Source organism: Epinephelus moara, chromosome 24, assembly GCF_006386435.1.
Source record: "Epinephelus moara isolate mb chromosome 24, YSFRI_EMoa_1.0, whole genome shotgun sequence".
In the NCBI taxonomy this organism is placed as follows: Eukaryota; Metazoa; Chordata; class Actinopteri; order Perciformes; family Serranidae; genus Epinephelus; species Epinephelus moara.
The window spans coordinates 11,402,063-11,414,197 of record NC_065529.1 but is presented as its reverse complement, the minus strand read 5'-3'; the positions used below and the strand labels follow the sequence as shown (position 1 = coordinate 11,414,197).

At 41.5% G+C, this 12,135-nt stretch overlaps 1 protein-coding gene across 1 annotated transcript in view; it reads right to left on the bottom strand.

The window, feature by feature from the left end:
- The window catches only part of ncaph2 (non-SMC condensin II complex, subunit H2), a 7,777-nt gene extending 2,322 nt beyond the window's left edge, over positions 1–5,455 (bottom strand). Inside the window, exons 1-14 of the mRNA XM_050038726.1 lie at positions 5,332–5,455; positions 3,670–3,823; positions 3,445–3,546; positions 3,299–3,360; positions 3,140–3,215; positions 2,502–2,558; positions 2,207–2,286; positions 1,853–2,022; positions 1,569–1,714; positions 1,383–1,460; positions 1,151–1,214; positions 971–1,072; positions 844–888; positions 492–562 (exon numbers count right to left, since the gene is read on the bottom strand). Of these exons, the coding sequence (XP_049894683.1) occupies positions 492–562; positions 844–888; positions 971–1,072; positions 1,151–1,214; positions 1,383–1,460; positions 1,569–1,714; positions 1,853–2,022; positions 2,207–2,286; positions 2,502–2,558; positions 3,140–3,215; positions 3,299–3,360; positions 3,445–3,546; positions 3,670–3,777 (1,161 nt within the window). The 5' untranslated portion in view covers positions 3,778–3,823; positions 5,332–5,455. The remainder of the gene's footprint in view (positions 1–491; positions 563–843; positions 889–970; positions 1,073–1,150; positions 1,215–1,382; positions 1,461–1,568; positions 1,715–1,852; positions 2,023–2,206; positions 2,287–2,501; positions 2,559–3,139; positions 3,216–3,298; positions 3,361–3,444; positions 3,547–3,669; positions 3,824–5,331) is intronic.
- Between the last annotated feature and the right edge of the window lie 6,680 nt (positions 5,456–12,135).

The following is a 12,135-nucleotide window of genomic DNA, read 5'->3' as shown; positions in this document are numbered from 1 at the left end:
ATCACTACGGACGAGCAGTATGGAGATATTTTGTGGTTTCAATTATGTGTTTTTGGACGTTTGAATCTGGGGCGCCGTCAGCCTCCATTAGGTGGAGTTGTGTTGCTACCTCCTCTCCCCTTGGATCTCTGCAAGTGATGTGAGGACTCTAAAACTTCACCTGAGCCTCCCTCGGCATATGGGTGAGTAGATAATGGCTGAATCTACATTTTTGGGCGCACTATCCCTTTAATGTACAGTAGCTCAAAATTGTGTTGACGGGTGCTGAGCGTAATATTGTGAACCACCATAGCAGCAGCAGCAACGATATGATGAAAAGGTCGCTCTGCGCACCGCCATGTTGCCGTGACGTCAGGTGTGAAACTCTAGCTAGATGGATTTCAAGTACAAAAGATTTCACAGCAATACCACACGCCGAATGACGTCACAACACATCATCACGTTCATCATTTACCTGAAGACAGTAACACATCACACACTCTCTGTCCTACCTTCTTCTTGTTGATCCTCTTTCGTGTCCTCAGCCTATCTCTGATTGAGCTCAAATAAATGTAGTTCAGGTCTGAAAAAGATTTGAAAAAAGGTACTTCAAATGTCGGCCAAGTCATGGTGAGATTTTATGACTCCACAATCTCCTAATCTGACCTACTAACAGAGAGACGTGTCGTGTAGTGTGAACGCAGCATTAGAGGAGCTGGTAGGTGGATTGTGTTCCTTTGCACAGAGCCAGGCTAGTTGTTCCCACCTGTTTCCAGTCTTCATGCTAAGCTAAGCTAACCAGCTATTGAGCGCAGTATCACTTTGGAGAGAAACAGAACTGATCCTTTAAGAGAAAGTCGTTACCTGCAAACTTGGGTCCACTTTTTAACTTGTGCTCAGGAGGATCGACTGAAACAAAACAATCAAACTGTTCAGTTTCATTCACAAAGTGAACAAAAACATCTTGGTATCACCAACACATGAAACTCACAGGTTCCTCTGAACCAGCTCCTGAAGTCCTGAAGTGCACCAGGTCGTCTCCTCTTCCTCTTACCGCCATCGTCCAGACCGTCGGGAACCTTGTAGCATTTTCCTTAAACAGACACAACTCTGTCAGAAATGAGATCGACGCCACACTGTATCAAAGAGCACCTGAGATCCTGCAGCTCACCTGGTTTCAAGGGTTTGTCCTCCCCGATGACGGCGTACGGGTCGTGGAGCGCCCACACGTTCACCTGAAACACAAAACACCGACACTTACGACCCTGACTTATAATATAGAAAATTTTATAAGAAATGAATCTGAAATATTGAAAGCCACAGTCGCAGGTTCAGAGATAAAGTTGTAATATTTCAAATACAGAGTGATGACAACAGAGTGATAAAGATGTTAATGAACATACAGCAGGCGTCTCCTCCCTCATCACTTTGTTGGCCTCGACCTGCCGTCTCTCTCGGATCATCCTGCCGTCACTCGGAGCCTGAGACACATTTTGAAACAGTGAAGAAGAATTCAGAGTCAGCGGAGGAAGAGTCAGGGGATCACACGATCTAACGTCTTCAAGCTAGACTGAAAAGAAAAGTGAGACCTGGTGTCTGTCCACGTGCTCCTCTGGGTGGTCCTGGTCCAGCTCCATGTTGTCCATATCTATAGGCAGGAAGTTCTCTGCAGCAGCAGCATCGTCATCATCACCTCCGATATCTGCAACATCAGCCCCCGCAGCATCGACAACATCTGGACCAAGAGGAGACATTTAAAACACAAGGTCGACCAGCTGACAGCAGAGCAGAGACACGTCACATCTACAGATCCACTGCATTGTACCAGATCACACACAGACTGTCCTTCATATCACAGAGAGAAGACACGTACCTCCGTTCTGCTGCTGCTGCTCCTGCAGAGAGTCGACAGGAAGAAGATAACTGTCAACCAGCAACCTGGCCGCAGCTGATCCAGTTGTGAGGAGGATCATGGCATCGTCTCCAGGGATAAAGAGGTTCATCCTGAAGTCCTTCAGACTGCACAGGACGTCACCTTTCACACTGACACACACACACACGAATATGAACATGTCAGTAAACTATGAAATGTAAAAGAAAATGTGGTCAAACTAAAAGACATAACTAACTGCAGAGATCTAAATGAGTTCAACGAGAGGAAGTAAACAGCTTTTTAAAAGGCTCTGGTATCAGATAAATCTCACAGTGTGTTTCTCTGTAAACTGACCTGATGAGAGGGAGTTTGTTCTTCTCGCTGGTTTCAGGAGGAATCAGAGACTCAGGAGGAAGAGGAGCAACGCTCACGCTCTGAACATCAAACAGAGATCACACACACTTACACACCATCATCATAAACTGTCTGCAGGGTTCTCACACATGTTCAGGGACAAAATGTCAAAATGTTTCCAGGACTTTCCTGAGATCATTTTCCATGACCCTGGAAACCCTGTGTTTGTGTTTGTGTGTGTGTGTGTGTGTGTGTGTGTGTGTGTGTGTTCACAGTGAGGCAGGAATAAACTCACCATGTTGGAGTCAGACTTCTGGGAGTCCTCTGAGACGTCAATATCCAGAGGAGTGAACTGAAGGACACAAGCACACTGTTAGTGATATCCTACCCAGAATGCCTTTTGACAACTGTAACTCCACCCCTACTGCCAGTTTAGTCGGGGTAAAGTTAGCGACCTCATGTGGAATCCTATTACTGCATAAAGAGAAGGTTAAACCAAACTCAAAGTTCAGTTCACTAATGTCGCCTGTCTGAAACCTATCAGAGCTTTAACGATAACGTTCAGTGAGTCGGTACGAGTTTAGTTTAGTTTATTAGGATCCTCGTTAGCTACTGCAAGGCATCAGCTATTCTTCCTGAGATCCACAACAACCTTACAGTTGTGACAGTGCACAAAACAACTCACAAATTACACTGAACAAAATAACAAAACATTGTCATTTGTAAAAATGGCATAAAGCAGTGGCCCGTGACAGCTTCCCTGGGGCACTCCACAGCTCACATCTTTAACATCTGAATCCACATGTGGGCGTGGTTAAGGTTGTTTTTAAACATGTTGAGCTGATACAGAAATGTTTAAGAATATTCTAATAGATGTGTGGTTTGTATTTGTCACATACGCGACATCATTTCCAGCACTGTGCTGTCTCTCACCACATTCTCATCATCAGCGTCCCCCTCCGCTCCGTCTGCGTCGCCCTCCTGAGACGCCGCCCTCTCTTTGTTCCGTCTGTCAGGAACAAACAGAAACAACATCACTGACGTGTCTGTCAAACAAACAAACACTGACTTAGACCTGAAGGAGGATCTTACTTCTTATTTTTGTCGTTGATGTACTCCAGAGTTTGGTAAACCAGGCTGTGCAGGAGCTCCACCTGAAACAGTCGCACAGTGACGTTCAGCGTGAGACCTTTTAAATAACATTTACAGTTTGGTTTTTATGAGTTCTGCATGTGAACCTTCTTGCTGTAGATGCAGGCCGTGCCCTGGATCAGCAGCGCCGCCTCGGCAAAGTTCAGTCTGGTTTTCCCTCCATCGAACGTGATGCACATATCGTCCAACTATAAACACACAGACACAGACAGACGGTCATCCACAGAGACAGTTACAAATTTAATCATCTTTTCACTCAGAACATCAGAGCCTGTTTACTGTCTGACACAGCTGATCTTCTGATCGTTCACCTCTTCTAAATAGTCGTTTAACTCTGACGCCACGTCAATCTCCCAGTTCTTCGTCAGCTCTCTGATTGGCTGCAGCAGGTGAGCGAATCTGCTCTCTGTGGACTCCATCGCCGCCTCAGTGTGGAGCGAGCAGCCGTGGAGAAGAACTCAGGTCCTGTGTTCAAGTAAAAGTAAGTATATCACCTCAGGTAAGGTGCACAGGTATCAGCAGAGGACTGAAACTAACAATGATGTTGGTTACCAATTAATCTAAAGAACATTTTCTTAATCAATCAATTAATAAGTGAACAATGAGAAGCGCCATCAAATGTTTTGTTTGGTCCAAGGATGCACAAATAATTGAGAATAATTTTGCTGCATCCTGTGACGGCACATTTATTGTTAGTTAGCAAATATTTGGGGCAGAATTTTCAATATATTTTAATTCTAGAGGATGCACTGAATGCAGGTGAAGAATGAGGCAAAGTTTGTTAATTAGCATGAATGAAGCACATGGTGAAAGGGAACTCACTCTTCTCTTCATTTAAATGTAAAAGTGCAAAAAAAATATTTTGTCCTGAAAATCAATGAAAAATTGTGTTAAATAATCATGATCCCCAGACTGATTAATATTGTGATTATCATGTTACTTCTTTTATTAGAGCTAGGCACAGACTCCACATATTCCTCATTTTTCTGGGGACCCCCTGGAACAAGACCCTGGACCCTGGGGGTCCTCAGACCCCTGGTTGAGAACCACTGACTCAATTAATTGAATGTACAAAAAGTTGAATCATCCATTAATTGATGAATCGTTGCAGCTCTCATTAGCAGCAAAGTGTTACTGTCATTTTGCAGAGTGGCCCCTTTAATATTTTCATTTACACTCAGTGGTCACTTTATTAGGTACACCTGTAAAATTTAATAGAATTACACAACATTACTGACATTAATTCAACCTTCACAGAGTTTATATGTCCGGAAACAATAACCTGTTAATTATTGAGGTCACAGTTATAAGGTGGACTACATCTTTACATTTTGTAGATTTTATATTTTTAGCATAAACTTAATTCACAAAATAATATATCACACACAGTATTTCCACTTGAGCAGATGTGTTTAGTTATTTTCCACCAGTGAAATAAAGACAGAGGATTTAACAAACACTAGTCTCTAACTCTATAAAGAAGGAAACCAAACTCCATTTAAAAATCTCACAATTTAACCTTCCTGTCATCTTCGGTTATGTATAAATCTCAGGTTGTTTATAATGATACGAAAACCGTGCACGAATTCATTTAAGATTACTAACGACTTTAATGTTTCAACACCGACGGTAATTAGTGCTTATTATGCTCCATTATTAGCATCTGGAGTCCTGAATCATGAGCCGAATTCAACACAACATCCCAGCGATTTGTTAAATATCTTAATTATTCTTCTGTCAGATTGAATTTAATGAAAAACTCAAAGTAAGGACACAAATTAAAGATTTTTAAACTGGATTCAGCTTCAGATTGTTCTCCTCATACAACCTGACACAGAGCGGCTGAGATACGAAGTTAATCTGACTGATAGAGAAGCTGAGTCCTAAAATCAAGTAGGTAACAATATCTAACTGACATTATCGTGACGGTTAAAACATATTTAGGATTAAATATATATAAAACAAGAACTCACCGTGTTGATGAAACAGACGGCGGTGACTGATTTCCTGCTGCAAACTGTAGCTGTTAGCAAACAGTCAAACAACCCGCGCAACGCTCTGCTTCTTCTTCTTCTTCTACTTCTTCTTCCTGTTATCATTCTTCTTCTTCGTTTAATGGCGGACCACAAGCTGCAGGGCGCCACCTACTGACCGGAGGTGTAACTGCACCAAACACACTTCACACATGTTTCTGCAGCAAGATCAGGGGCGGAAATATAAACAGTGCACTGGGGCCCTCTGAGGAGGGGGCCACAGAGAGAGCGGGCCCTCCAACAGTGTGTTAGGGGCAGAATAATAATTATAATAATAATAAACTTTATTTTAAAGCACTTTTCAAAACAGATTTACAAAGTGCTTTATGGTTGATCCCGGATTTATAACAATGCAGAATTCAAGCAAATTAAATGAGGCAATTTTAAGGACATACAAAGAACAAAAAATAAAATAAAGATAAAATACCGTCACTGAAGCAAAGATTGGCAACTAATTGCCAACTGAGGTACAACATATCAAACAATTAGAGTAATACAAAATAAAAGAATATAAAAGCACTGAAACAATAAAATAACCAAATGAGACACATCAAAGAAGCAACGTGCTAAAACTAATAAAGGGCAGCAGTGGCTCAGTCCATAGGGCAGGGGTGTCAAACACATGGCCCGTGGGCACGAACTGGTCCGCCAAAAGGTCCAATCAGGCCCAATACATGACCAGAAATAAGAGGTGACAAGTTTCAAGAGCAGGTTTATGACGGAGTATTAGGGCCACATTGAAAAAAAAAATTCTGAGATTTCGAGAATAAAGTCGTAATATTATGACTTTTTCTCAGGTATGACTTTATTCTCAAAGTCGTAATATTATGAGAATAAAGTCGTAATATTACAACTTTATTCTCGTAATATTACAACTTTTTCTCAGTTACAACTTTATTCTCGTAATATTACCAAAATAAAGTCGTAATATTACGAGAATAAAGTCTAACTGAGAAAAAGTTGTAATATTCCGACTTTATTCTTGTAATATTACCAGAATAAAGTCGTAATATTATGAGAATAAAGTCGTAACTGAGAAAAAGTTGTAACATTACGACTTTATTCTTGTAATATTACAACTTTTTCTCAGTTCCAACTTTATTCTCGTAATATTACGACTTTATTCTCGTAATATTATGACTTTTTCTCAGTTACGACTTTATTCTCGTAATATTATGAGTTTTTTCTCAGTTACTACTTTATTCTCGTAATATTACAACTTTATTCTCGAAATCTCCATTTTTTTTTTCTTCAATATGGCCCTAATACTCCGTTGTACAGGTTAAGTTATGCTAACTTCATGTAAAATTCTGCTTCAGACACTTTTCCACCCCTACCAGGACACAGCTCTCTGATATAATGATGAATAATTACTGTGACCATGTTTAAAGATATTTAACATTGTGCGAAATATTGTCGATCAGCAGCTTCAGTTCAAAAGAATCTGTATCAGGAAATGTTTGGATCAATGCACATGTGATGACAGAGAGAAGTTTTGGACTGAATGTGGAAATCAGAATCAGAAACTTATTTTCTAGAGACATCTCAGGCTGTTCATCTGATTTGTGAAAGGATGGTCGTCTACAGAATGTACTTGTAACTCTTTAAACAAAAAAGGGAAACTATTGGAGCCGACAGAATTTATAGGTTATTGAACCATCGTTTTATTGGTCCGACCCATAGAAGATCAAATTGGGCTGCATGTGGCTCCTGAACTAAATGAGTTTGACACCCCTGAGATAGGGAGGGTTGGGAACCAGAGGGTCGCTGGCCCGAGTCCTCGTACAAGCCAAGCATGGAGCGTGGACTGGTAGCTGGAGAGGTGCCAGTTTGCCTCCTGGGCACTGCTGAGGTGCCCTTGAGCAAGGCACTGAACCCCCAAGTGCTCGGGCCCTCGTCCATGGTCAGCCCCCTCACTCTGACATCTCTCCATCTAATGCATGTATAGATCCTGTTTGTGTGTGTGTGTATTTCTGAGTGTGTGTATGACACCAGAGTGAAAACACTGAACTTCCTCTCAGGGATTAATAAAGTTATCTGATCTAATTTCACCCTCGATAACAGTGGTGTGTTTGTCTGCAGTGACCTCACACACACACACACACACACATACACACACACACACACACTTTGACCAGCAGATGGCGTCCTCACCTCACTTTAGTTCAGTGAGTAAAATTGATCACAGCTTGAAGTTCCTTTATGGAGTCGTGTTTCAGCCACACTGACACGACTCAGATTATTTCCTATTAAAATGATGTCGATCAGTTTCTGTTTTTCATTTTCAAATCATAATGTTTTAATATGACGAACTCTGCAAGATCATTTATTTCTATAGATTAACTCGAGACCAACGGCACCAGATGTTTTTACCAGCTCCCTGTCCAGGTGTTGAGTCAGTCTGCTGTCAGACATGTTGACTACTCTGCTCCACAGATGCAACATGTCACCTCATGTCACCACATGCTGCAGGGTTAGGAGCCATTTTATGCAGAGAAGAGCCAACAGCTCTGTTCTGACATCACATTTTGTTTGCTGACAACATGCGCCACATGCAGCTCCTCTGCTCCTCTCCAGCTGCTCCCTGTGGCTTTAAGAAATGCTTTTTGAACACTTTCATTTTTTTCATATTTGTCGGCCTAAAGTGAATCTCACATTCTCAAACTGTAAAATGTTTCGCCTCTACACTGACTACACAAACTGATTTAACATGTTGTCAACCAAATTATTGGTGCTGTTTTGATTGATTTCAGTGCTGCATTTGATGTAATCGATCATAAGCTTTTACTAGCAAAACTCTGTGCTTACGGGTTTAATATCAATGCTATGGGCTGGGTTAAGAGCTACCTACATTCTAGAATGCAATGTGTATATTTTAATGGTAACTTCTCCTCTCTTAAACATCTTGAGTGTGGAATTCCACAGGGGAGCTGCCTTGGTCCTTTATTATTTTCTATTTTTACTAATGATTTGCCATTGGCTTTGAATAGGGCAACCATGACTATGTACGCGGACGATTCCACTGTGCATGCTGCCGCAGACAGTTACAGTGAACTTAATAGTCTCCTTCAGAAGGAACTTGACTCTGTCTCTGAATGGATCGAAAGTAATAGACTTGCTCTTAATATAACAAAAACTAAATGTATTGCCTTCAGCTCTAACTCCACGCTTAGGAGGGATAATCATCTCTCCTTATACATCAAGAACACAGCTCTTGAGCAAGTTGAGAAAGTCAAACTTTTAGGATTGACTTTTGATGAGAAATTATCTTGGACCACTCATATTGATAACACAGTTCTCAAAATGAGCAGAGCCATTTCAGTAATTAAAAGATGTTCCTGGTATTTGAATAATCACACTAGGAAACTTGTAACTCAGGCACTGGTACTCACTCATCTTGACTACTGCTCCGTTATATGGTCTTGTGCTTCAAATAAAGACATGCACAAGCTTCAACTCGTGCAAAACAGAGCCGCACGCCTGGTCTTAGGTTGCCCCTTCAGAACCAATGTCAAAAGCATGCACTCCAAGCTCCAGTGGTTGACTGTGGATAATAGGCTGGCTTGCAATCTTCTCTCTTTTTTTCACAAAGTCTATACCTTAAATAAGCCCTCATGTTTCTTTTCTAGAATTTGTCACATTCACAATGTTCACAACCATCATACAAGACAGGTTGCAAAGGGCTTAATTGCTGTACCTCTTGCAAAATCATGCTCAATGCAAAAAACGGTCTTATATAGGGCTATATCTTTGTGGAACAAGCTTCCTGATAATGTTAGAAGCTTAGATTCAGTAATTGTTTTTAAAAAATGTCTTAAAAAGCAATGCCTTGACAGGCAGAAGGCATAGATTATTATTATTTTAAGTCTGTTTGATTTTTGGTTCGTTCAGGGTTACCTTAAAGTTTAACATGTCCTATTACTGACTTGTCAGTGTTATTTGTCACTGTTGTTACTGTAGCTATTGGTATGTTATTGTTGTATTGAATATGTTTTGTTTTGATTTTTTTATTATTATGATTTTTTTTTTTTTTTTTTTTTTTATCTTGTTTATAATTACTGTTCTTCTACAATTAGTATTCTATAATTATTCTCTTGAATGATTGTTTATTCTTTATAATTATTCTTTATATATAGTTGGTGAGAATTTTGTCATTATGGGTATTATGCAGCTTTTCATATTATTTGTAATTTAGTTTTATTTTATGTACATTTGATTATTTTATGTCCTTTTTTAATGGACCCCAGGAAGAGTAGCTGCTTCCAGGTGTAGCAGCTAATGGGGATCTCAATAAAATCAAATCAAATCAAATCAAATCAAATGTGTGTTATACGTCATACAGCTCGGCCTCCACAGCGCTCCATCACATCCTCACTGTGACCTCGTCACATGTCCACGTTTGGTCATGGACTTTCCACGTCCACATATGACGTCCAAGGTACCCTGGGTGTGTTGGTTGTTGACGTTCTGGGACGCCGTGTCAACTTCAGCCTGTTACATGCATTGTCTGTTTTCAAAATACACTTTATTTTTCACAGTTTGCATACAGTCTCTTTCAAAATAAAAGCACTACGTCGGTACAACACCTCAAATTTATGTTTGATTCCTCCAACAACACACACGTGGTTGGGTTTAGGAAAAAGAACAGGGTTTGGCTTTAGAATCTTACGGGACACAAACACCACTCTCTCAGGTGAAAGTCAGTGGTTGTTGGACCCATCTACCACCCCTCCTGCCCGCCCTAGTTGGACTTTTGCCACCTTAACTTTCGTCCTTGTCCCGCTGCATTTCCACGTGACATCGCCAGGCACTGTTAAACTAGAACAGCAACCGGGCGCGTATCATGCCGATGTTAAAGAGCCCTTCTATTTTGTTGGTTTCTGACGCCACAAATCACTGCCAAAACAACAGATTTCGACGACTTCGGAGTGGGACCAGGCTCTCACCACATACTGCAAGTTTAGGAGTCATTCAACGCACACCAGCCAGGTCTGGTTATCAAGTTCTTGGTTTGTATTTTGGATCTTCTGGGTAAATCAAACCCTATTTCTTCCAACCAAACCCTGTTTTTCTCATTGCCTCACTGCTTGGTCTCTGACACTTGTTTAGACCGATCAGTAATGTTAATAAGCTCATGTAGACTTCACTGTTAGCTTCATTATACGGCTCAAATATGTTACGCAGCTCCACACAGGTTATTTTATGGCAGCAAAGGTTGCCGACCCCTGGCTCACAGTAACCCCAAACCCTGCAGCGCACTCTAGCCAAGACACCTACACAGCTTAACCTTTCTAAAGACAGCGCCCAAAGCCTCACCTGCAGTCTGATGAAGTTTTTATTCCTCTACCCAGCGTAACATAGTCGTCTGGAGTCAGTCCTTAATATTTGTAGTGCTCAGTGTAGAACAGATTAAATCTAAACTTTGTCCGACTCTCCTTTGCTCCTGAAACACATCACCTGAGTTTTCTCTTATCAAATTAGTTGGTGATTAATTTAACAGTTGGCACCCAGTTAATCATCTGTTGCAGCTCCACGTGGGCCGCTCTGTTTATCCATATGAAATATCAAATGCATCATCACTTCAGGTGCAGGACAGATTTCCTCTCAGCAGGAAGTAATAAACAGAAACAGAACATTTTGAGGATGGTAGTCACAGTAATATTCCATATACAGCACAGAGATGAGAGCAGATGTTCAGCTCAGTTATGAGTCTGCTGGTTCTGACTCTCATGTCATTAAATCAAACTTTCTCCTGGCTTAGATTTGATGAGTTGGGATGAGAACGTGTTGCAGCAACATCACGACTGTGAACACATCTCTGTATTTATACTGTGAACTTGTCCCTCCGACAATAATCTGCACATTCCTGCACCTCGTTAAAAACACACTCTTTAAAACAAACTCAGGTCCGTTTGTTAGTACAGTTCATTTGGGCCGGTTCGTTTGCTGTCAGTCAAACCCTGGTGTGGACCAAACAACTGAAGCAAGACCACTCGAAAAGTCGGGTCTGGGTCTGCTTCCAAACGGACTCTGGTGCGGTTCATTTGTGGTGTGAAAGAAAACGAGCCAACATCAGGATTAATAATGCAGATATGTGATTTTTAGCAACAGCTACACCAACAAAAAATCCATCTGCTGATTTCTGCACACAAACTCCACCAGCTCTTGGTATTTAGCAAGTTTCCTCTCATGAGCCTTTTTAAAGGGTTAAATGAATGTTTTGTGTGGACTCCCTACTTGTCACTTTAGCCCCGTCTCCACCGGGTCCATGTCATTGGTCCGACATCCCATTAGTCCGACGGTCCGTGGTGCTGAACGGCTCCCGGCGGGCATATTTCTACCTTGATGGTGTGCTGCGACACCGGCTCTGGGTCAGCTGGGAAAGGCTTGAGGCAGAGCAGGCTCACGGCTTATGTGTTTACCACTTTCTTTTTCATTTTATCCCACACCATGATCTTTTCCTGACCCTAACCAAGTGGTTTTTGTGCCTACACCTAACCAGACCTTAACCACAGGGCATCATGATGATTTCGGAACAACGGGACTTCGGAACAATGAGTTTAATATGGTCGGAAAAATGGGATGTCGAACCAATGGGCAGTTCCCTCTCCACCAAACCCTTTCAGTACAGTAACTGTGGAACCAGCAGTAAGCCTTCAGACATGGTACCTAGACCCTCGGTCTGTTCAGACAGTCCTCTTAAATGTGTGGCGTCCAGCACTCGCTGTATTTCCTCATCAGCGG